The sequence below is a fragment of the Spea bombifrons genome, chromosome 4 (assembly GCF_027358695.1).
Source record: "Spea bombifrons isolate aSpeBom1 chromosome 4, aSpeBom1.2.pri, whole genome shotgun sequence".
NCBI lineage: Eukaryota > Metazoa > Chordata > Amphibia > Anura > Pelobatidae > Spea > Spea bombifrons.
This window is the reverse complement of record NC_071090.1, coordinates 81,380,710-81,404,503: the sequence shown is the minus strand read 5'-3', so window position 1 is coordinate 81,404,503 and position 23,794 is coordinate 81,380,710. Positions and strand designations below refer to the sequence as shown.

Genomic DNA, 23,794 nt, shown 5'->3' with positions numbered 1-23,794 from the left:
TTATATAAATGTACTATATTAGCAGTTTTTTCCCGCTCTCAGTACATATGAAGAAGATTTATAGGAAAAACAAAAGCCTGTATAAAATGCTTAGAATAAGTGAAGCAAATCTATGATATACAGTATATAGTTAAAATAATACATAGTTGTGGTAACAATAGTAAGAGGAGGAGTATACCATATTCTGAAATATATTATAATGGAGTTTTCTGTGACATTAAAGTCCTTCTTATCCTTTCAAATTCAACATTGACCACCCTGCCTTGTGTTGTCTTTTGTCCAACCCCCTCTAAACACCATATAAAGTTTTTTGTTGATTTGTTCACCATTTTGTTTGTGACATTGATATGTTATATTTATATAGCACCCAAAGAGATTCTATAGTGCTGTGCACTGAATTACACAGGCAATGACAAACACAGAGACAGAAGGCCCTAGTTATTAAACATTACAGTCTAAGTTTCAAATGAAATGTATTAACTGTTATGATTGTGTAATGTTATAAAAAGTATTGTGTGGTCCTGTATGATGCCTGCAGTGACATGCAAGAAACAAATACGCATTACATTAAAAGTAGCCAATGTGTGGCTTTGAATTACCACCTTTCTGTGATTTAATGTATTTTATGCAAATTTTATGGGAAGTGTCAACAAAACTTACATACTGTTTTGCACCAAGGACTATCAGTAATATTCAAAATAGTGACTTTTGTCTTCCTAGGGAATTGCTGCAGGTTGAAAAAGCACTGTTGTCATGCTCCTCTCACCCTTACCTGCTCTCCTCAGCTGTCCTCCGTCATTGCAGGTCTCCTGGAAACTCCGCGTCTACCCGCGCGGTAGGCCCAAACCACCAAAACCCAGGGGGACTTCCAGGTGTTGCCCAAACATCAACATAATGCAGTACGTCTGTGGAGGGGAGGTCACACTTGTAGTCCCCATCAACTATCCACCAATAAAGGCCACATACAGAACTAATGAACCAGGTGCTATGGATTCACCCCTGCCTGGTAACCAAGCTTGTCCAGCACAGGGGAGGAGTAGATACCTGCAGCACTATAAAAACCCCTCCAACTAGGAATACTTTACTCCAGTGTTCCAGAACTTTGGTTCCTCTATGTCCATGGACTTCAGCTTCCTGTTCTCCTCTGCTCGCTCTGCTACAGACCCTCTATTGGATTCTTCGTTACCTGACCTTTGGCTTCCCTATTGGACTATCCCGTTTGCCTGTTACCTGACCCTTGCCTGGACTACTGTTTACTCTGATTGCCGCCTGCCCTTGACCTATTGGATTGTTTACTGACACCGCTTTGGACTATGCTCTGCTCTTACGCTCCCAGCCCAATCCTGACAACTGTTATAGGTCCCACAGGTAATGGTCTTCTGGTCTATAAAAACCTATATTAGAAATGGAGCCATAGAAAATGTATGTGTGAGAGAGGACGTAGTTGAAAGTGTATTGATGCTAATGCTGAGATTAACATACTCTGGAGAACTGCTCATCTACGCAGTACTAGCTTTATGTCAGTGTGTATGGCTGGGGATCCAAAAAAATCTATTGAACGGAATATCAATTGATGTACCACTGCCAGCCTCATCATTTCATTATCTACCTACAGGTATATTTCTGCTTTCTCTAATTAACAAGTTACCAACCAACTAAACATATGTAATTATGCGCTCAGCCTATTTAGAAAGACTTGTGTATCTGCCTAATCCAAAAGCTGGATTTTGACTTCTATATGAAGCAGTGTAAGAGGTACATATAGATATATGGTTGATTTTGTGTTGACTCCCATGCTTGTACTTAATTATTCATAAGCATAAGGTTTCCTCTAGTCAGTGACAGCTGAGCACTGTACCCATATCACAGATACATCACCTCTCTTCCACATTAGCTCACATCTATTTCTGACTACCAGAGTGACCTTTCTGCTTCACTGCTTGGATCTTAATTATCGTAACATTTTCTTAGAAAATCTGATTTAGAGCTGATCAGGCAATAGTATGAAGGTAAGTTCTCCTAACAGACATCATTACAGCCTATCATGTTTTAAGCTGAATATACACTATTAATAAATGTCTACCTAGTAAAGTTAGTGCTATACAATTCTTTGGATGGGTTTGATAATCCAAATGTTCCCGTTAAGCCGTCACATTACCTGCCACATACTACAAAAAAGAACAGAGCATGAACTGGATACTTTTTAAACCAAATGGTGGTTAGAAGAAAAACCTATTGGGCGATTTAAATTGATAGTCATATAGACAGTAGAATGGTCTAATTTGGTGGACAGTTTGCAGGGAATGTTCTTATGGATATTATTAAAGCCAACTTATTTTGCAACTAATTTTTCAAATCTATCAAATTGGTTCATATGAATCAAATGGGAGGTGTTCCTGTTCTTTTTCCTAACCTTGTTGCTTAATAAAGTGCATGTTGCGTATATAAATATTATGTATGTAATTTTGATTATTGTGTGTGTGTGTGTCATGAGTGATCAAGGTAAAGTTATAAACTAACTCTTGATTAGACAACATGGAGATGCTGCCATTAAAACATTTTCAATGGTGTTAGGCCAAGAATGAAAATGTAACCTTTCTTTGCCAAGTGCTACAGTTGATGGCCCACACCTAATACCCTTTTAATACAGTTCAAACAGTGAACCACCTACAGTGTAGAATACCACTAATGTTATTGCAATCCGCTACAACAGTTTAGAAGACCAACACAGCATGACTTCATCTATACTTCTAGGGATCAGCTTTTCTTGGCCCAGCAGAACGTGAAAAATTGGCAGTAAATTTAATTATCTTAGAAATGTTAAAGAATACATGTTAGAAAGAAAAACACATTAAAACATTATTGAAAATGTATTGTGTGTTCCATAAAACATGCCTAATAACAAATGTCTCTGCTCTATAAATAATTGGTAAAAAATTATTTACCGAAAGATTTGGGTTTTCCTCAATGGAAAACAAAATGGTTCTTTTGATATATTTTAATTCCAAGAGTTGCCCTGGCACATGTGCACTGCAGAATCTGATGCTTTAGTTCATTCACAAAGACTAATCAAAAAATATAATTATCTGCAGTGTTCTTTAGATTAATCTGGTTGCCATGACAAAAAGCTGGTCTTTGGGGTATTACCGTCCTTGAAAGTAGGGAAAAAAAAATAATCATGTGGTCAGCCAAATTTATAGTGTTAACAAAATGTTCTAAAACTAAGAGGATTAGAGAAAAAAAAGCTAGGAATATAGGAGAAGATTTAAGATTTTTAAATGTGTTTTGATACAGAAGTGTTTCAACAAGGAAATTGTCATCGATGCCAAAGAAAATGGAACAACCAATTTATCCATATAAAAACATATTTTCCAATGGATTATAATGTTTTGTTAATCAGACTCCTGCTGGAAAAGGGAGGTGAACAACTCATTTTACTGAGTCAATGTTATCCTCCTGAAATGGACACTCCAGCCATCATATGCACTTTAAGTGCCCTCTTAAAATGAATGTTTTTTTTCTTTGCAAGTTCAATGGAATTCCATCTATCCATTTCCCTGCTCTCAGCTCGTTGGCTTGTGGGATACTCGCCTCCAGATAGCTCCAGCATTAGATTTCCAAGGTTCTAACAAGAACCTCAACATATACTGATTTCAATGGCACAGCTTAACATCCAGCAATGGCAAAGTCCGCAAAATGTGCTGAATTGAGCATAGAGGAAGGTGTGGGGTGTGTAGATTTTTTTAAAAAAGCTTTACAGATAAAATACGCATGGTAATGTACTTACAAAGAACTTCAACGTGTATTCTGCTATGGTGGGGCTGCACTGTATATTTAACATGCAAATATCCTTCCTTTATATAAAGATGCATTGTTCTTGCATATATATATATATATAACAGTTATTAACTCTAGGGGGAAAACTATGCCAGAAATGATATTGATTGATCAAAACGGCATTTTACTGACCACCCATTTTACTGACCACCCATATAATATGTGTCATGTGTTTCTACAATTCTTTGGTCACGTAACTTTATGTCCTTTGTCCTTTGAAGCATTTAAATGAAATAAACGTTTTGGTAATTCTTCTCGGTAACTGGCGGTGGTTTGGCTACTCGAATGGTTTGTTGAAACTGAAGATTTGACGTGACAGGGTAACAGCTTATTGTAAACTTCAAAGGTCATATTTTATTATGGAATGATAATTATTATTTATTGATTTATTATCAGCTTTAAGTTAGGACTTGGTGAGCCGGTGCAGGCTGGAGCCAGAGGTCTTTGCTATATTTTAGTCTTTTTTAAAAATGTTGTTATTTTATGGAGGAGGGGGATCTTTTTCTGTTACTAAATTCCTTTTCAAATTATCCTGACCTAGGCCCTAGGACCAGGTCTCAACCACTAGATGTTTTTCTCATGTGCTGGCACTTTTGCATTTAGTCAGTAATCATATGTTAGGGTTTTAAAAGAACCATTCCCCATGGGTGTCTGCGCTTGGTTGGAGCTCTAGCTACCAGCAGGTATGCTAACATTATATATTATATACATAAATAGCTCTTCCAGTCACATGGGTCTTATAGTTAAACAATCCTTAGGGTAAACGAGCAAAGAAAATCACATTGTAAAGAGTAAAACACTACATGTGTGCGCAAGCCAAGCACGAAACGATCCATTAGTGAACTGTGGACGTAGAAGGAAATCTGGTAAAATGAATTGTAAAGAACATTGGCAGGAAAGACTTCACGACATTTAAAAGTAATCATATTTTCCGTTAATTAATTCTGCCATTTTAATTATAGACTGTAGATGTCATATCAGCATCTGTCAATTGTATTGTGTTTTAAATATCACCAATTAAGTTAGTTCCTGAGGCTGGACTGTGTTAATGGTCATTACAAAGACAAAAGTACATTTTTTTTTAACAAAACCAAATTTAATGAAGTTCTCGAAGAAAGCTGAATAAGTAAATTTTTTTATGCGTAGATACATTTTTGTAACATTTTTTTCCCTGAAAGCAGAATACTCTGTACTCTCTACATCTGCTAGCTGGATGCCCGTATGCTTCATTGTACACATAGAATAAGGTCATTAAAATTTTATTACCAATTTAATTAAAAATATTTTGGGGATGTGATACTGAGAAGAGGCTAGAAACCCAAAAATCCACTGTCAGTGTTAATTTGTTAACTTTATACAGGAATAAGAAACACCTATAAGCAGAGAAAAACACACAGACCAGTATCCCAAGTGGCAGCTTGATCCCTTGAAAAAGAATTGTGACGAAACAAAGTAAATTTTAGACACGAATCATTGGTTTGACGGCTCCTTGAGATATGTGCTCTCCACTGAGGACAAAGATATAATATATATAGAGAGGGTTTAGATTCAACTTCCTTATTAAAACCATTTGTGGAACAGATTTTTTTTAATATGATGCATAATGCACAGCTTTGCCTAATTATAAAGCCCTATTATGTTTACAGGGCAGATGTTCTAAGAAGTATACCTTGAATTATTCTCTAAAGCTTCTGTTTAATTTGTGAACAAGTTCCATAAACACATTCCATGCCTGAATTCTGCACTGTTTACCATGTAACCATGTCTTTTATAAACCATGGTTTGATTCACTGAGCAAAAGGTTTTAGCTGGTGGGTCACTATTTATCACATTGCACAATTACTTTTGTGCAGTGTCCCTAACGTAAATGGCAGATGGGTTGGGCAGGAATTCGACATCAACTCAGTAAGTGACACGTCTGAATACCTGAACCCTTTAACTTTTTGTAGTGGATTAACTGAGCTGCCAAATAATGGGAAAATTACATAATAATCACATTAGCGCTTACCTGAAATACAAATTACTGGATTCCACCTGAAAATGTCATCCAATTTGGATAGAAAGTGAATGATAAGAGTTAGTAAAATTGGTTCCTCTCTACAATGAGGATGACCAACCAGAAACCCTCTAGCTATGGTTGGATTGTTTTCATGAAGTCCTATTTCAACCCTTCAAAACACCAGGTAACATATTGAGAAATACGTTCTTAATGCAGTGCTGCTACTAAAACAATAGGTATTATGATATTCTATGGTTAGCGATAATGCTGTTTTTTTTACATTTCACCTATTGTAATTGAAAATGTGTTGATAGATGATACATACGTGTCCAATAAGAGAAGACCACTGGAAGCAACTAAGCCGAGTTTGTCATAGAGGTATACATTGAATTGACCTGTACAGGGAGGCAATTGAGTGCAATCCTGAACTCACCTGTCAATAGAATGCATTGGACACAAGCCTAATGCTATTGACTGATTAAGATTTCTTGGTGATCACTGAAAATAACTTTTTGAGATCCAAATAAAACTTGACATCGGAATTTTTAAGGACAAAGTGGCGGTTCTCAATTCTCAATATCAGGAGTTTGGAGTTTTGGTGGTTATCGGTGGTTCTCAAGTCGGTATTCCTGGTTTTATCAATCTCCCTTTTGAAGTAGAATGTGATAATTACTAAATTATACCTGTAAGTGTGTCATGAGGACAGTATCGGTAACCACCGGCATTTGTCATACAAACAAAGATAACAATTTTCCCTTTTAAGTATGTTGTTAAAGTTCGTTCAAGGTCACAATTTACATTGCTCTTGAAGCTTCCATTATGACAATGATGTTGTTTACTCACTGAAAAATGAATGTGTGTGTACGGGTAACAAATACCGTTCCCAGCATTCAGCTGAGACATTGTTAATCTAATTTCAATATTTAGATTAGGACACAATGTGAATGAGCGTGGCAATAAACTACTATAATAAATAAACAATTGTTTTCAATGAGGAAGGGACGCTTAAATAATCTTGGGTGTTCTGCATTTAATACTGTTTGTCTAAATGTATTACCATACAAGGTTAATAGTCAAGCCAAGGCTGTTTTAGAGAATGGTTAGAGTAGAAAAACATAGGATGGAAAGATGGCAGATAAAATCCATTCGGCCCATCTAGTCTGCCCATTTTTACCTGATGTAGCGCTGCAGACCTTAATAATTCCTTGGTCTTGTCTTAGATTCAGGATAGTGTTATTAGTGTTATACTATTCCATGTATGAGTGAGGATAACTGTAAAGGAAAATGCTTAGATGAACAAAAACGTGTAACCTGTAAACTGAGAGATGAAAAAAGAAATATTCGGTACAAACATCTTTTTTGCACTTTTTGAATCATCATCCAAACAAGGCTAAATAAATAGTTTCATATTGAGGATGAAGGTATGTTCATGTTGATATTTGTTTGGTGCTACGCTGTCACCAAGATAAACTACCCTGCCAAGCAAATGGAAATAACATAAACAGTACAGTTGTAACAGTATCACATTTCATTCCGAGAAACAAAGACAATACTGGAACTCTATTGTCACAACAATCACCATGCTTGCAAGAACCTGGCCCTCGTCATCTTCTGTATTTGTTCATATAACCATTAACTTGGATATTGGCATCATTAAAGCCTTTTAGCAGAGATCAAGCGAGTACCTGTGAGAGAGGGAAGCTTTGGTCCTCTGGCCTTAAGGCTGAGTGGGTTCTTTGAAGCCTGAGGTGCTTGAAGAACCCCCTGGTTTGGTTCACCAGGGCGCTTGTTTTGTACGGTGGGGCTATTACATTGGGGCACTGTTTCACATTCTTTAATTGGCAAAAAAAGCATGAGGCAACTCAGGCTTATAAAATAAATTGTCAATTTTAAAGTGACACTTTGCTGTTTCACACTGCCACACCAACAAAGAATGCGTATTAAAGTACTTTATCAATACTGTAATATGCATTATATACCTGTAGAAGAAAATAAAGGAATTACCTTAAGGAGAAGCTGCTGCTCTAGAGATGCTGCACACTACCCCTCCATGAGCCAGTTTTTGCACCACAGTGGGTGGCAGAAAGGTGCTGCCATAGAAAACATGTATGCGTATGCATGTGCCATTATACCCCCTTAGCTCTAAAGCTGACTGGCAGTGACTACAGCACACGTGCACTTTGGTAAGCAGGAGATGGGTTTGGCCATTTATGTGACAGTTAAGGTCTTTTTAATGACATGCAGGTAGTGAGGTTACATGGTAGCGTGATCTTGTTATAGGTTCATACTAGTTGCAAGTAACGTGGTAATATCAGAAAGTTCTAGAGTAGCCACCATGGCCACAGCCAGCATATACAACTTGCAAGTGTTGTATTACAGTATACCTTCAGTACACTCCCTTAATGACAAAGCCCGTACATGTACAGGCTCACAATGCATTGGTTTCAATGGGGTAAGGACAACCCATTGGCCTTGAGGGAATACAGAATGCATGTGCTCACTGAAGGAATCAATTAATCATGCTGGTCACATTGAACATGGTTTCATATGTTCACATAAAGCCTAAGCATAAGACTTATCATTCTCAGACATCAGGGACTACCGGGAGAATATTGTATTTTTATTGTATGTATCATATTTTTTTTTAATGTGCCTACTGTTATTTTTTTGCGGCATTTTCATTTTAAAAGTGCTTCTAATGTTCCAAGGTAAACCGTCCGAATTGACAAGACTGGGTAGCTGTATTTCTCAAACCAAAACAGGAGCAATTCTGATGCAAAGTGCCTAAAGTAGGACACTCAGCAGGAACAGTAATTTGGTTTCTATTGTGATTGCTCCAATTTTAGTTTACGTTTAGTTGATGTAGCTTTACAATGGTATCCATGAAACACGTATTGCAACATATTTCATTACCTAGACTCTATATCTATGTATTCCTAAAAATCTGTATATAGGCATACAAACCTATACAGGTACGTGCATTTTATATCCAGCCATTACTCACTGCATGCTACCAAGAGGATCAATCGTTTTTTGCCATTTCAAATCTATGAAAACATGTTCTGGTCTTTGGATAATAACTAAATATGTTCTTTTATCATGATTTGTTCTAAAAATGGATTTTGTGGCAAGACGCCAGTCATATTTTCCCCCCACTGATTGCACTCTGATTCAAATGATAAGCGATAGCAGTGTATATGTTGCTAAACAGTTTGAAGGTTTTTAAGTTGTGTAGTTAAGTGAGCACTCCAGCCTTATTGTCATGTCAGATACATACTGGAGTCCGTTATACTGCAGACAAATCAGTATCGACAATCCTCAGAGTTCTTCTGTCTCACTTAACTCTGTCCCCATCTGCCTCTATTAATAGCAGGGAGCAATGCATTCCATGTTCTGCTTCATACATGCTCATCAGAACTCACATTCTAGACAATGGGAGTAGCATTAGTCAATCACATGTATGCTATCTGAACACTCATGTCTTTAAAGGGTACATGTGATAGTCCACTGCTTCAATAACTTCAGCGAGAGAGCTTCTGAGCATGTGCAGGACATTTCTATACTAATGCTTCCCGGCGCAGTACAGGCAGCCAGGAGAGGACTTAAATGAGACAGAAGTAAAATTTTCTGTTTCAGGCAGTAAAATGCACTGGATTGGATTAAATGCAGCGAGCTCTAACTTGCATAAAAAATACATTTTTAAGTACTTGACTGTTCCTTTAGGGAAGCCGGCATAACACAATTTTGTAAAAAGTGTTTACTTGTCAACAAAACCTTGAAGTGGTGATTCCATAACTTGTTCAAACGCTATTACTAATCTGGTCGCAACTGGGCTCTTTTGTTTTTTTTTATTGTTTGTTTTACTTCATTTGTGTAATAGTCCATGATCCTGTTTGATATATATATATATATATATTTACTTACAACCAATAACAGCTCTTATATGAGCAGCTTTCTGGTCATGAATGTTTTTTCCCCCCATAGAAAAAAACAGCAATCCACAATTAAGGGTATACGGACGTGCCACTAATCTGTAAAACAAATAACTTTGAACTCAAGTTTATTTTTAGAATGCACTTGGAATTTTGTGAAAGCAGATGGGTTCTTCCCAGCTGTGCCTTAAGTTGCTAGCCTGTTATTTCTCCATACAATCTTGTCTTTCTGAAATATTCCATATTATTTCATTTTTAGGTTTTATAAATAATTTATCATATACTTTTGTTTTTTTTGACAGGTGTAGATGAATATTTAAGCTTTGAGTTTTTTCTGTTTTGCCCAGAGGCATTACCTGCGTGGACATTTTTTTAGTGATACCACACTTTTCTAAAATACCGTGAATTTTTTTTGAAACTTTAACCTCTTCGCGGCTGGTGACATAAAACCTATAAGACCAGTGAAGTACATGTCACGTCATGGGTTAAAATCATAAGCGCTGCAGTGTCGATGGCAGGGAGAGGGACGTGTGACAGCGTAATCTCTTCTCAGCTGACAGATTTAGTGTAACGCCACACAGTCCAAGCATCGACTATACTGTAAGTGTTTAAATGGCCTAATATCAAAGCTGTCAAAGGTGACACAACGGGAAGCATCAGGTAGAGTATAGACAATGGCACATTCCCCAATGATCACCCCTGTGACGGATCCCACATGCTGTGATCAGGAGTGCAGGGCAGCAGAAACCTGCTTCTTGATCACTGCGTGATCTGCAAGGAAGGTGGTCAGAGTAAAGAAGAGGGGGGAAAAAATTAATAATAAAAATAGGATAGTGTGTAAGCGATTGTTTAGGTCACTATAAGCCTAAAAACCTATGCTTGAAGAATATCTCAAGCAGCAAATCAAAGGCGAGAAATGTCAGATGATGGTGGAAAAATTTTGTAGCATGGCGCTAAATTCTGTGTAAGGTAAGTGCTCTATTTTTATTTTTTGTTTTGGAACAATGTATATTTAAAGCACTCCAAGAGGACTTGGGTTACTCTCAGCAACCTTCTATAGAAGGGGATGTCAGGGACTGTCCCTTTAAAGATTGAATCACTTGGATTTTTTATATGTTCTCTTTCTGTAAATATGTTTTGGACACAAATGGAGAATGCACACCAAGCATGTGCTGGGCTGCTTTATTATTGGACTATTTGGCTTGATTGCCCTCCAGTGTAAATCTGGGCCAGACTGGCCTATTGGGGTACCGTGAGATTTCACAGTAGGCCGTCTCCCCTGGGACAGGACTTGAGCCCGTACATCTTACCATACGTGTGGCCGCGGACACCAAGAAAGCTGCAGGACCAAAATAGATGTGTGTTAAATTGTATGAATTAATGAAAGTTATTGTTGAATATTGTATGAATATAAAGGGACATGCTAAGGGGAAGGGATTAAGATGATGGGAAATAGATGGGTATAGATATCATGAGAAGTTATGCTAGGGATTGTGGTGCAATATGGGGTGATATTTGCAGGGGATAGAAATGATGGTGGAGAGAAAAATGATGATGGGTCTGAATATGGTGGTTGGGGGATAATAATTGTGGTTGGGTATTGGAAAGAATTAGGATATTGGGGTATGATGATGGGCAGCTCTACACTAACATGTATATACATACAGCCACTCTAATGCCAAAAATATTCACCAACTAACACTTCACACATGCATGCATACACACACTCAACATACACATCCAATTACACACTAGGAACCACTCTAAAACCATGCACTTACATATACATACACACCCCACATCAAACCACATGCATACACACACACACACAGCCCCTCTAACACCATACAGGTATACATACATAGCCACGCTACCATGCAATATAAAAATACATTGGCCCGAATATAGGCCGCACTTTTTGTCTTTAAAGTGGGGGTGCGGCCTATATTCGGGGTCTAGCGCCCGACGCCCGGGACATGCAGTCCCGGGCACCGGGCAGGCAGCGGGGTTAGGATACAGATCCCCCGCAGCGGTGCAGGGGACCTGTATCCTACTGTCTGATACGCTCAGACAGCCTCCCCTGCCGGCACTTTCCACGGGGGGAGTGCTGGCACGGAAGGTTGTCTAAGCGCATCGCACGGATGTTCACCGGCAGCGGCGATGCGCCGTTGCCGGTGAACATCCGCACGATGCATTTTAACCCCCCCGACTTACCAGGGCAGACTCCCGGGTGTCTTGCAGGGCCGGCGGAAGACATCTACGCAATACGCGTATACAACTTCCGGTGCCGGCACTTCCGCTGAGTGCCGGCACCGGGAGTTGTATACACGATGTGCATAGATGTCCCCCTCCGGCCCCGCAAGACACCCGGGAGTCTGCTCTGGTAAGTCGGGGGGGGGGGGCAGAGTGGCAGCATATCTCGGGGGGTGGGGGACAGAGTGGCAGCATAGGTTGGGGGGGGCAGAGTGGCAGCATATCTCGGGGGGGGAGGACAGAGTGGCAGCATATCTCGGGGGGGGGACAGAGTGGCAGCATATCTCGGGGGGAGAGGACAGAGTGGCAGCATGTTTTTTTGGTGCTTTTTTAAAGGAAAAAACTTTTTCTTTAAAAAAGCACCAAACTTTTAGGGTGCGGCCTATATACGGGGGCGGCCTATATCCGAGCCAATACGGTATATATACACATTCACTGATAATCCATGCTGCACATGTCCCCCTCTACATTTTTTTAGGCACAAGTTTATTTGCACTGTTTATTACCTACTGGGAAAGTAATTTCCCTATTTTGAATAATTTTGTTTTCAGTAATTTATTAACATGAATTCAAAAATGGTTAATTTCATAAGATGTTTTTTGTTCGCATTATACAGACTATACAGGTGTTCTCAGTTGGCTCCAACCCATTACATGATGTCATGGGCCACAGATTTATTAGAAAATATGTGTTTTCATATGTATCTTATTTAATGTGATTTTAAATATACTTTAAAATGCAGGGTTTGTCTCTATTCTGAACAAAAGAATATTGGGGCCAGAACCCACCATTTGTCCTGTGCCAAAAAATGACACCATTTCATTTATTTCAAGGCCTGACTTTAATTCGCAGTCGGGCCTTGGTGTGAATGTCACCAAACCTGCCGCCTTTTTGTCATTACTGCACACAGCGTTGTATTTAATGCTCGAGGAAGAATATATGTTTTCCGCGGGACTTCCTCTTTAAGCTCTCTGTCGTGGAGCCAGCCTTGGCCGTCTCAGCCAACACACCCATAACAGGTGACTGTGTGGAAAAAGCCGGCGCATTTGAAACTACCCGCTCGAATGACGCCACCGCCTGCAGGGGGCGTGGCTTGTGATGTGAGGTAGGCGGCTCGGGTTTCACCGAGTCTCTCCTCCCTCCAGCAGTCAGTCCCGAGTACATGGCGACTGCGGCAAAGAGCTGGCGACGAGACGTAGGGCAAGTAGAGAGGACGTGTGGGCTTCCCCAGCTTCCTAGCCGTCGTATATCACCTTACCGTATGACTCTGCAAAGGCCTGTAAGTAATAGCTGGCTTTATTCCTACCCCGCCGTGTCCATGGGAGCCGGCTGCATTGTGCCGGTGTCTCTCTCTATTGTGTGACTAACAATGTCGTGGCAACTTAACAAAGGGACCGGGGCTGGCGGGTTTAGTCGGTGCTTGCCGGCGACACGACGGCCTCACAGGAAAAAGACCGCGGTTCTCATCCTCACACCAGTCCTATCAAGAAGCTTGGGCTCCGCTCGTTAACGACGGAGAACGGGATCGCCGGTACTTCTCATGGGAGAAGCCCGGCTCATATGGTACTTCATACCCGTAACCCTCGACCATAATTTGTAACTGTTATTACCCGCTGTTCTTGGTTTATATTGCCGCCCATTCATTAATCGCCGGTATATTTTCTTATTAAACCCACAAAACCGTTAACCCCCTATAGCAGTGTCCGGTGGTATGTGTGTTTTCTTGCTCCCGTTAATAAATAGCGCGTCGTGTTGAAGCGAAACGAACCTTGCTTTACTTTTGTTTAGAAAAAGAGAAGGTTGAAAGGAGGTGAACGCGTGAAGCTGGACGCTAAGTGCGTAACCGACATTTCGGTGGCGGTGTCTTTTGCGTAGATGAGGTTGGAGAATTCATGGATCCGTAGAGTGGCGCGTTGATTGACGTGGGGCCGGTCCGACTACGCGTTGTGGCTATAGAGCCGGGAAGGGGGAGGGATCACGAGGGCCGCAGCCAATGGCGAGTGGCTTTCGCTCATCCTCCCCAGTTAGAATGTCGTGACAAATACTGTGGGCTGTATTGCCTAATTTGCATGTTCTGTTAAGTGGGAGCCTTTTCGGGAATATATACGTATTGTTAACCCTTAAAACTCAAACCGGCTTCTAAGCCTAGTTGACATCATCCTCACGCCTATAGTTTGATGCGATGGGCGGTGCTGCCCAGGGGGTGAGAGTCGGTTACTTTAGTAGTCCTACCCCAACTAGGGATCTGCACCGCACCATATGTAAAGCGGAAAGTGATAGATAACGACCGTAAAGCGTGGCCTGCATGGCCGGAGAGGGCTATATTTAGATATTATCGAATGTTCGCGTGCTCCTCTGCGGAGACCCTCTGCTCCCAGTACAATGGAGGGAGTGTGATAAACGGCAGTTCTGTTCAACTGTTTTATTTGCGGCGTGGGGGCTGTTGTTTGAGTGTGCAATCAGTTCCATAGCGTGCCGGTCCCTGCATGGTGCTGGGAGAAACCCTTATAGGTTCTGTTTCCTGATGAGTCACACCATCCGCAAACACATGCAACGTGGCTGCGGCCGGTGCCGTTACTAAAGCGTGTGCTTCCTGAATACCTAATATGCCGGATCTAGTGACTCACGCCACCGTATGCCAGTCAGAGTGTTTGGATCTTTTGTCCTGTACACCGCGCACCCAAACCTGTGGAACTAGACTCTTCCCCTGCCATAAAGCTTACCGGAAGGACTAATCGCTATGACGTTGTATAGGCGTGGAGTGTATAAAACAAGCGTTAAACATGAATGGAATCCCCAGCTGATTTCCTGTGTGACAGCTACATCACTTTTACATCAAAGCAGTGATGGGAGGTTACCGTGGCTTTTATTTTCAATGTAGTGTGCGTCTATTCATATATAATATATATCTATATTGGAACTGGGGCGCATTACTGGAAACATTTGGTTGTTATTTATAGTTTATACAACACCATCATATTCTGTAGCGCTGTACAATGGGTTCTCATTGGAATATGGAATTGCACAATTAGACTACTATAAATTGTGCCTTTAGCCATAAATCGATACAGAATTGGGGGTACGATATGCTTTAAGTATAGCCTACCCCCAGTTATCTGTTAATGTAGCTGGTTACTCAATGAATGTACAGTACAGCAGGGCTTGACAAACTTGTTTTGAATCTAGGAGTCAGCTAAAAAAGTTAGGAGCCAGGATTTTTTTTAAACTAACAGTTTTATTTTCAATTACAAAAATTAATGATGTCCCAAGGGAATCCCCCCCCGCTCTCCCTTTAATAAAGGTCCACTTTACTTGAATCCCTTTTTTTTTTTTTTTGGCTTTTCTTCCCCCCCCCCCCCACTCTCCTTCGACGTGACGATCCTCTCCCTGTCACAAGGAACTCTCCTGTGAGCCCCGCCCCCTTGAACCTCATGTCTAGAAAGGGGAGGGACAAAGAGCCTCACTGAGGCTGCCACTCAGCAGCCTAAAAAAAAAATTAAATGTGTACACACTGCGGTCTTACCGCCTCACTTCACGGGCGCGCTGTGTGAACGTTGGTCTGACAGCCCACCCAGTGGGCCGCCAGACCAATGTTCATGTGGTGCGGGCGCGAGGTGGTAAGACCGCCGTGCGTACACACCGGCCCCTTTCATTTTATTAGGCGGGCGGCTTGCACACACCATGCTGCACTCTGAGCAGGGCCAGTCCGCACTCACGCGGACCGCACATCGAAGTCCGACGGCCCACACGCTGGACGCCCCTGACCAAGGCGCCAGGACAAAATTCTCAGTCACCATGGCGACCTGCTGCCTGGGATTTTTCAAGCCCTGTGGTACAGGGTCGCAGTAATTTCCAGTAATATGTGTTAGGAAGCACTCTTAAAAAGGCAGCTCATCTAGTCGGCATGAATAGTCGTTATTCATGCTGTAAAGATTCAATCCTTAAAGGGACAGTTTAGTGCCCCTGGCAGCCCCACCAAAGAAAAATGCATCTTAACGTACTCTGAAAAAATAAAACCCTCACCTTATGTAGAAGCTGCATGCATCAGGGATTGAAGGCTTGATGCAACCAGTCAGTGGCAGGAACACGTTCCTATTGAACACGTTCCTATTGAAACCAATGGGAATGCTTTCCAGGCATGTGGCTTCTCGTTGGGCCCCGCAGCATTTCCCCGTGTGTGTGCAATGGGAAAAATGACTGAAATGTATTTTTAATAAGTTTAGTTATTAAATCAAAGTAAGTGGAAGAGCACGCTTATCTGCTCTAGATGAGCAATACCACCCTGTCTCTTGTTTGTGACACAATCATGTGTTAAATCCTCTAGACCAGACCTGGGCAAAGCACGGCCCGCGGGCCACATCCGGCCCGCTGAATAGCTCGGACCGGCCCGCAAAGAGTGTCCTGGTGACTCACCAATGAGTCCGGTGTCCCCCCCCCGCCCCGGTCACTTACCTTAAACTCCTGTGTTGGAAGCGTTTGTCTCGGGTGCCGGCGCTTTACGCTGGGCGCCGGCATATGACGTCAGACGCCGGCGATCAGCAGTGAAGCGCCGGCACCCGAGACAAACGCCTCACGCTTCCAACACAGGAGTTTAAGGTAAGTGACCGGGGCGGGGGGGGGAGATCCTGAGAAGGGGGGGTTAGGGAGTTAGAGGGGAGATACTGAGAAGGGGGGGTTAGGGAGTTAGAGGGGAGATACTGAGAAGGGGGGTTAGGGAGGGGGAGGTCTTACTGTGTGTGTGTGTCTTACTGTGTTTGTGTGTGTGTGTCTTACTGTGTGTGTGTGTATCTTACTGTGTCTGTGTGTGTCTCACTGTGTCTGTGTGTGTCTTACTGTGTCTGTGTGTGTCTCACTGTGTCTGTGTGTGTCTTACTGTGTCTGTGTGTGTCTTACTGTGTCTGTGTGTGTCTTACTGTGTCTGTGTGTGTCTCACTGTGTCTGTGTGTGTCTTACTGTGTCTGTGTGTCTTACTGTGTCTGTGTGTGTCTCACTGTGTCTGTGTGTGTCTCACTGTGTCTGTGTGTGTCTCACTGTGTCTGTGTGTGTCTTACTGTGTCTGTGTGTGTCTGTGTGTGTCTTACTGCGTGTGTCTTACTGTGTTCATAGCTTATTCAGTTATTGTAATAACTATTTTAGCCCATTTTTTAGCTCAAAATATTTTTTCCTTTTTTTTCTCCTCTAAAATCTAGGTGCGTCTTATCAGCAGGTGCGTCTTATAGAGCGAAAAATACGGTATGCACTCCGAAGCCTTGTTCATTTTGTTCACTTCTGTGCTGTGCTAATAGTTATTCAGGCCTTACTTATTCAAGCACCTCTACCAATGACGTAGGCTTGAATAACTTTATTAAACAGCACATAAGTTAACAAAATGGACAAGGCTTCGGAGTTTGTAGTTTGTAGAGGTCTGGCCCTCTAAAACCATTCCAATTTCTCATGTGGCCCCATGGGAAAATTAATTGCCCACCCCTGCTCTAGACTGTAAGTTTGAGAGCGTAGGATACTCTTTACCACGTTTGGTCTGTCCCATACATTCTGAGTATGTCATATTGTTGGCACTATATGAATGATGACAGTATTTTTTATTTTGTTTTAGGTTTTCTGGGAATAAAATGGATGGCAGCTTTGATTGTGATTGTGGTGAGCTGGAGCCACCTGATCATTAACAGAAGACTTCTTAATTCAAGATCTGCCACGGTTTTCCTCTTTCAATGCACTGTATAGAAACAACAAAACAAAATAATTTATAGTGCTTACCGGCACCATATGATGACGCTGCTCAGGACCAGTTCAACACTGAATGTATCTGCACTGTGAGGAGGATGTTGATAAAAGCCTTTTTCGCTCGTATTTATTCACGTTTTTGTTAAATGTTAACTTGTTTTGCACAATAAGAGCCGTGTGCATGTTTTGTCATTTCATTCCTTTTTCACTTCCTAAGAGTGTTTTTGTTTATATCTGCGGTAATGCTGCATCTCTTGTGAACTATGAATCGTTTCGTTAGTCTACGCTCAAAATTGTGTAGCGTTTGGGTTGTTCTGTGTGGGATACACCAGGCCTGGTAAGCTGATATGCAATGAATATAGGAAGAAACAGTCCTAAATAGTAGGGTTTTTTCCAATTTTTTTTTTGTTTTCGTTTTTTTTTGTTTTTTTTTCCGGGGGGGTTTCAATTTATGAAATCTTATACCAGCAGTGGGTTTTTTCCCTCAGACATTTAGTAAGAGCTAAACGTTTGAGAGGAAGTGAAGTCGCCAAAATGGCAGAAAAATTTGAAAGCCTCATGAACATTCACGGATTTGATTTAGGATCCCGATATATGGACTTAAAACCTCTCGGCTATGGTGGAAATGGCTTGGTTTTTTCTGCTGTTGATAATGACTGTGATAAGCGGGTGGCTGTGAAAAAAATTGTTCTAACAGATCCTCAGAGCGTCAAACATGCGCTGCGTGAGATCAAAATTATCCGGAGACTTGATCACGAAAACATTGTCAAAGTTTTTGAAATTCTCGGTCCAAATGGATGTCAATTAACTGATGACGTGAGCTCCTTGACGGAGCTGAACTGCGTTTACATCGTTCAAGAGTACATGGAGACTGATCTGTCCAAGCTGCTAGAGCAAGGCCCCTTACGAGAAGAGCATGCAAGGCTCTTCATGTATCAGATACTGCGTGGGCTTAAATATATCCATTCGGCTAATGTGCTGCATAGAGATCTGAAACCAGCAAATCTCTTCATAAACACCGAAGATCTGGTGGTGAGGGTTGGAGATTTTGGCCTTGCGCGTATCATGGATCCTCACTATTCTCATAAGGTTAGTAATGTATCTGTGACTTTGTGATTACAGGCATGCCGCCACAAACATGCTTTAAGTGGCATTAAAAAATCCTATAAATGTAGGACAACTCTGCTGTTCTGTATACTTAACACGCAAATCCATAGTGTATGTTACAAATCTAAGTGTATATACGTTAACTGATAAAACAAAGGAAAAAAAAAATAATGTTGCATGCTGCCACTATGTAGAGATTGTGCATTATTGGGTATAATAATCACTAAAGCATTTCATTGTGCTATAAACTAATTGTTTGGGTTTTTTTGTTTATTTTAGGGGCATCTATCTGAAGGACTTGTCACAAAATGGTATAGATCACCTCGTCTCTTACTTTCTCCAAACAATTACACTAAAGCAATTGACATGTGGGCAGCTGGGTGCATTTTTGCGGAAATGTTGACTGGGAAGACCCTTTTTGCAGGTACATAGTTAAAACGGTGCTTTGTTGAGGTCAAATGGACTCTAATTGTGACTGTCTCACTTTGCTGTGTCGATGAGTTCATCATCTGTACATAATACTCTCTAAATACTTTACATATGTATAGGTCATGTTCGTGACAATCATAGTCTGTGACACACAATTGCAAAAAAGTTCTATTTGGTCTAAGACTTTGTCGTAGTAGGTGGAGAATAGCCTTTAATCTCCAATTCCTTTGATCCCTCTACTATTATTCACTTACACATGGCAACTACCAAGTTAGGAAGGGGGTGTTATTAGGAGCACTGATGGTTCTTTGGTACCCCGTGAATTTGTGTGCATGAATGAAATTACTACCTCTTTTGTTTTACTCAATGTACAATTTGTACTGATTTGATTAATGAGTTTGCTACAGTTTCATGTATCCAATTGAGACCTTTTTGCTACGTAATCAAACGTCTTTGGGCATGATGTACTGTGAAGAAAGCCAGCAATAGAGAATGTAAGTCTAAAGCTAGATTTCTTTTGTTTCTTTAAGGTGCACATGAACTTGAACAGATGCAGCTGATTCTGGAATCCATTCCAGTCGTGCACGAAGAAGACAGACAAGAGCTCCTCAGTGTAATCCCAGTCTACATAAAAAATGATATGTCAGAGCCACATAAGCCTCTAACAAAATTACTTCCAGGCATCAGCCCTGAAGGTAAACATTAAAGCAATGAAAACCCATGTTTTGTGCTTATACCCTGTTGTACCATATCAGGCTGTTACTCATTTGTTTTGTTTCACCATTAGCATTGGATTTCCTGGAACAAATTTTGACGTTTAGTCCTATGGACAGACTAACAGCAGAAGAAGCCTTGTCCCACCCATACATGAGCATATATTCCTTCCCAACTGATGAGCCAATTTCCAGCCATCCATTTCATATTGAAGATGAGGTAGATGATATATTGTTGATGGATGACAGCCACATCTATAACTGGGAAAGGTATAAAATGTTTTCTTTTCTTACTGAAACTGCAGTGCACCTAATCATTCTTCAATTTATTTTAACCCTCTAAAGAGTTAACATAATCTGTGTTTTTTTGGGGAGTGTCAATGGTTTGAGAAACTAAACTGACTATTTTTTAAGAACTGTTTAGCTTATTGCCTAAAGCTTATTTAATTGGTTTCCTTGGTCTTTGCTCCATATGTAGACCTCCTATCTTTTATATATAACTTTAATCTATAGTGTGATGAAAACCCAATTCAAAATACAAATATGGAATAAATAGCTTATGTTTAATATTTTGTATATTCCCCCTTACAGATATCATGAATGCCAGTATTCAGACCATGATTTGCCTATACATAATAATTTTGAAGCTGATGAAGTTCAGCGTGATCCCAGGGCTCTGTCTGATGGCAGTGATGAGGAAGAAGTTCAAGTAGACCCTCGCAAATATCTGGATGGGGATTGTGAAAAATATCTGGATGACCCTGCATTTGATCCCTACTTTTCTACTGAACCTTGTTGGCAATATTCAGACCATCATGAAAACAAATATTGTGATCTGGAATGTAGCCATACGTGTAATTACAAAATGAGGTCATCCTCTTACCTAGAAAATTTAGTTTGGAGGGAGAGTGAAGTTAATCATTATTATGAACCAAAACTTATAATAGATCTTTCTAACTGGAAGGAGCAAAATAAGGAGAAGGTAGATAAGAAGGGCAAATCTAAATGTGAAAGAAATGGCTTGGTGAAGGCTCAGATAGCACTTGAAGATGCTTCACAGCAGCTGGTTGAGAAAGAAAGGGAAAAGCGTAGCGAGTTTGACTTTGATTCATTCATAGCGAGCACTATTCAGCTTAGTATGCAACATGATTCTTGCAGCGTTGACAAACTTAATGATTTAAATAGCTCTGTTCCTCAACTTGAATTGAAGAACTTGGTTTCAAAGTCTGTAAGCCGGGAAAAACAGGAGAAAGGAATGGCCAATTTGGCACAGTTGGGTGCCCTTAACCAAAATTCCTGGGACAGCCAGCTTGTAAACGGTGAAGACAGTTTCCTTATTGATCAGTTTTGTTGCGAAGTAAGGAAAGATGATCATGTCGAAAAGGAAAACCCATACACAAGTTACTTAGATAATTTTTTTAGTAAACGAGATGAGTCAGAAGTATTGGAACCAGAACCAGCAGTAGAGCCAGACGTTGGTGGCAAAGAAAGAGATGAAGGGTTATTTAGCTTTAGTGGAGATATCCTACTTAGTAAGCAGCTTGAATGCATAGGTATTCCTCAGTTTCACAATCCTGTTGGCTCGCCTCTTAAATCGATACAAGCCACGTTGGCACCTTCTGCCCTAAAATCATCTCCTAAAATCCCCCACGAAACGTACAGCAGCATTCTGAAACATCTAAACTAAAACACTTGCTTTTTCTTTTTTTCATTCTTCATATGTTGTCTTGTTTGTTGTTTTTTTTATTTTTTTGTGTGTCCACCATATGATTTTTTTAAAAAAAATATTTTTTACCATTTACGTTTATCATATTTTTTTAGAATCTAAAACACACTTTTTATGGCAAAAAGCATCCTACAAATTGGCACTTTTGGCATAAAATATTTGTTTTTGAGGGGTAAAATCCCTGTAAGCATCGGTGCAGTGTGCACTCGGGAGCCCCCGTCTTTGTGTGGAATGCAGGAATAAGGTTACAATGGGAATCGGCAGGATCCCGCAAACCAGGCCATTCTCCTCCACAGAAGATGGCAGACCTCCTGGTGCTGCAGTCTAAAAAAAGAAAAAAAAAAACATTTTGTTGAAAAAAATATAAAAAAATATTGTCTTATATTCTGAGCTATATAGAAGTTTTTACAAGAATTACTTTCTAAAACATTAATTTTAAACTGGTATGGCATTTGCACACAATAAAATGCAATGCGGACACAGGAACATGCACTAAATGAAGTATAAACATCAACTGATCTGTTTTTCAACTTTCTTTTTTTAACTTGCCTTGATATTTACACAGTGAGATATGTTATAAATGCATGGAAATGTCCAGTTTTTGGACTCCTCCTCTCCACTTTCTTTGAAATTCCCTAAACATGGAGCATTGTTCAGTTATTCATATCCATTTCTTTGAACACATGATACCAGCAGCAACTAAAGAATTCAGATCTTGGTATGCATGTGTTATCTACCTCAAGGTAACAGCAGTATGTGACCATCCATTTAGCCACATGTAGTGCTATCCATCACACACCTCCTATTAAGCCAGCATTATTGTCAGTAGCTACTCATGAGAACTTTGTAAAATATTTATAAATGTTCTAGACTGCGTTCTATGTAGTGAAGTGTTTCATATGCAGTATTTTTATTTATTATATCACCCAGTTCTGTATTTAAAATCATTGTTTTAAAGCCCACTTTCAGAAAACTGTTAAGTATGGCTTATGGGCTACATTGTCAAGTATTCAACCTGCATATTGGCTTCCATGCCTCATCTTTCCTCCAACTTCATCCCTGCCCAAGAAGTTTTCATTTCAAGGAAATTACTCACTGTGTATAGGAATTTATATTTTCAAAGTGCTTGACCAATCTCTACAAAATAAATAGGAACGGCTTTAATCTGAAATATTCCTAGAGCCTTTTTTTTTCTTAATTTTGTAATGCTAAGTGTGCATGGAAGTAATTATGGTACAATATTACTGTTAGATTTGTGTATGTAAGAATTTTTTTTCTTGGATTTTACTGTATGTTTTTACCAATTTTTGTTTTATTTTTTGTTTGTCTGCATGAAGAAGAGTATAGCATGTAGTAGCTCAATTCTCTGGAAACTTGTTTTGCCTCTGAATTTTGCTTACTATTTATGTAATATTGGTTCCCCTATTTAAAGAAAAATAAAGGCCAGCAAAGTATTGGATCGTTTGTACAATTCTCCGCAAACTTCTGCAGTGTGTAGTTACTCAGTCTTTTTCTTTCTTTCTTCTTTTTGGTGCACAGTACAATAAAGCTAAACATTTTTATGTATAGGTTGACAGATTTACAAAAGGCAATGCACTAAAGAATTGCCTATCTTTGTCAGGATTCCATGGGTTTGGTGATTTCCATATGCAAAGTTATTTACTTTTTTTAATGTTCCTCCACATATCTCACATGCAAGCCCACAGAGCTGCTACCTATAAAAAAAGGAACTGGCTTTTACAGCATTTAGTGCAGCTAAATTCAGCCTATAGGTTTTGCTTTAAAATTAGGGGAATATTTTTAAAGTGAAAATTGAGTCTGGCAAATCTAGTTTCCTGGCCTGTAGTTAACTTCCTCCTGTTTATCTCGCCCTCTGAACAGATGCTAAGGTAATTGATCCCATCATACACACATATGGTGAGTTATTTTACACCATGTATGTAGCATGCTTTCTTCTGTATTTTAGTTCAGTAAAATGTGGGATTTGAGGAAGTGACAGATCAAAGATAAGGTTTTCCTAATACTATGCACCCAAAACACGACTTGTTTCTGCGCTCCTTTTATCAACAAACTCGGC

The 23,794-nt window shown here is 40.2% G+C and overlaps 1 protein-coding gene across 2 annotated transcripts; it reads left to right on the top strand.

Moving 5' to 3' along the window:
- Nucleotides 1-1,889: 1,889 nt before the first annotated feature.
- Nucleotides 1,890-23,199, top strand: MAPK6 (mitogen-activated protein kinase 6). Of its 2 annotated transcripts, none has more exons than XM_053461851.1 (6): nt 1,890-2,009; nt 17,615-18,831; nt 19,129-19,273; nt 19,809-19,973; nt 20,066-20,261; nt 20,583-23,199. In XM_053461851.1, the coding sequence occupies exons 2-6, from the start codon at nt 18,277-18,279 to the stop codon at nt 21,676-21,678; spliced, it is 2,157 nt and encodes a 718-aa protein (XP_053317826.1). In that variant the 5' UTR covers nt 1,890-2,009; nt 17,615-18,276; the 3' UTR covers nt 21,679-23,199. The 2 variants fall into 2 exon arrangements, with proteins under 2 accessions (XP_053317826.1, XP_053317825.1); XM_053461850.1 differs by lacking the exon at nt 1,890-2,009 and adding an exon at nt 13,154-13,300.
- The last annotated feature ends 595 nt before the right edge of the window (nt 23,200-23,794 follow it).

What these genes read in the sequence shown, in the direction of transcription:
- MAPK6 (XM_053461851.1), top strand. Translation starts at nt 18,277, where the DNA reads ATGGCAGAAAAATTTGAAAGCCTCATGAACATTCACGGATTTGATTTA. An exon ending in TCCAGGCATCAGCCCTGAAG is followed by an intron (nt 19,974 to 20,065) that starts GTAAACATTAAA and finishes TTTCACCATTAG; the next exon opens with CATTGGATTTCCTGGAACAA. An exon ending in CACATCTATAACTGGGAAAG is followed by an intron (nt 20,262 to 20,582) that starts GTATAAAATGTT and finishes TCCCCCTTACAG; the next exon opens with ATATCATGAATGCCAGTATT.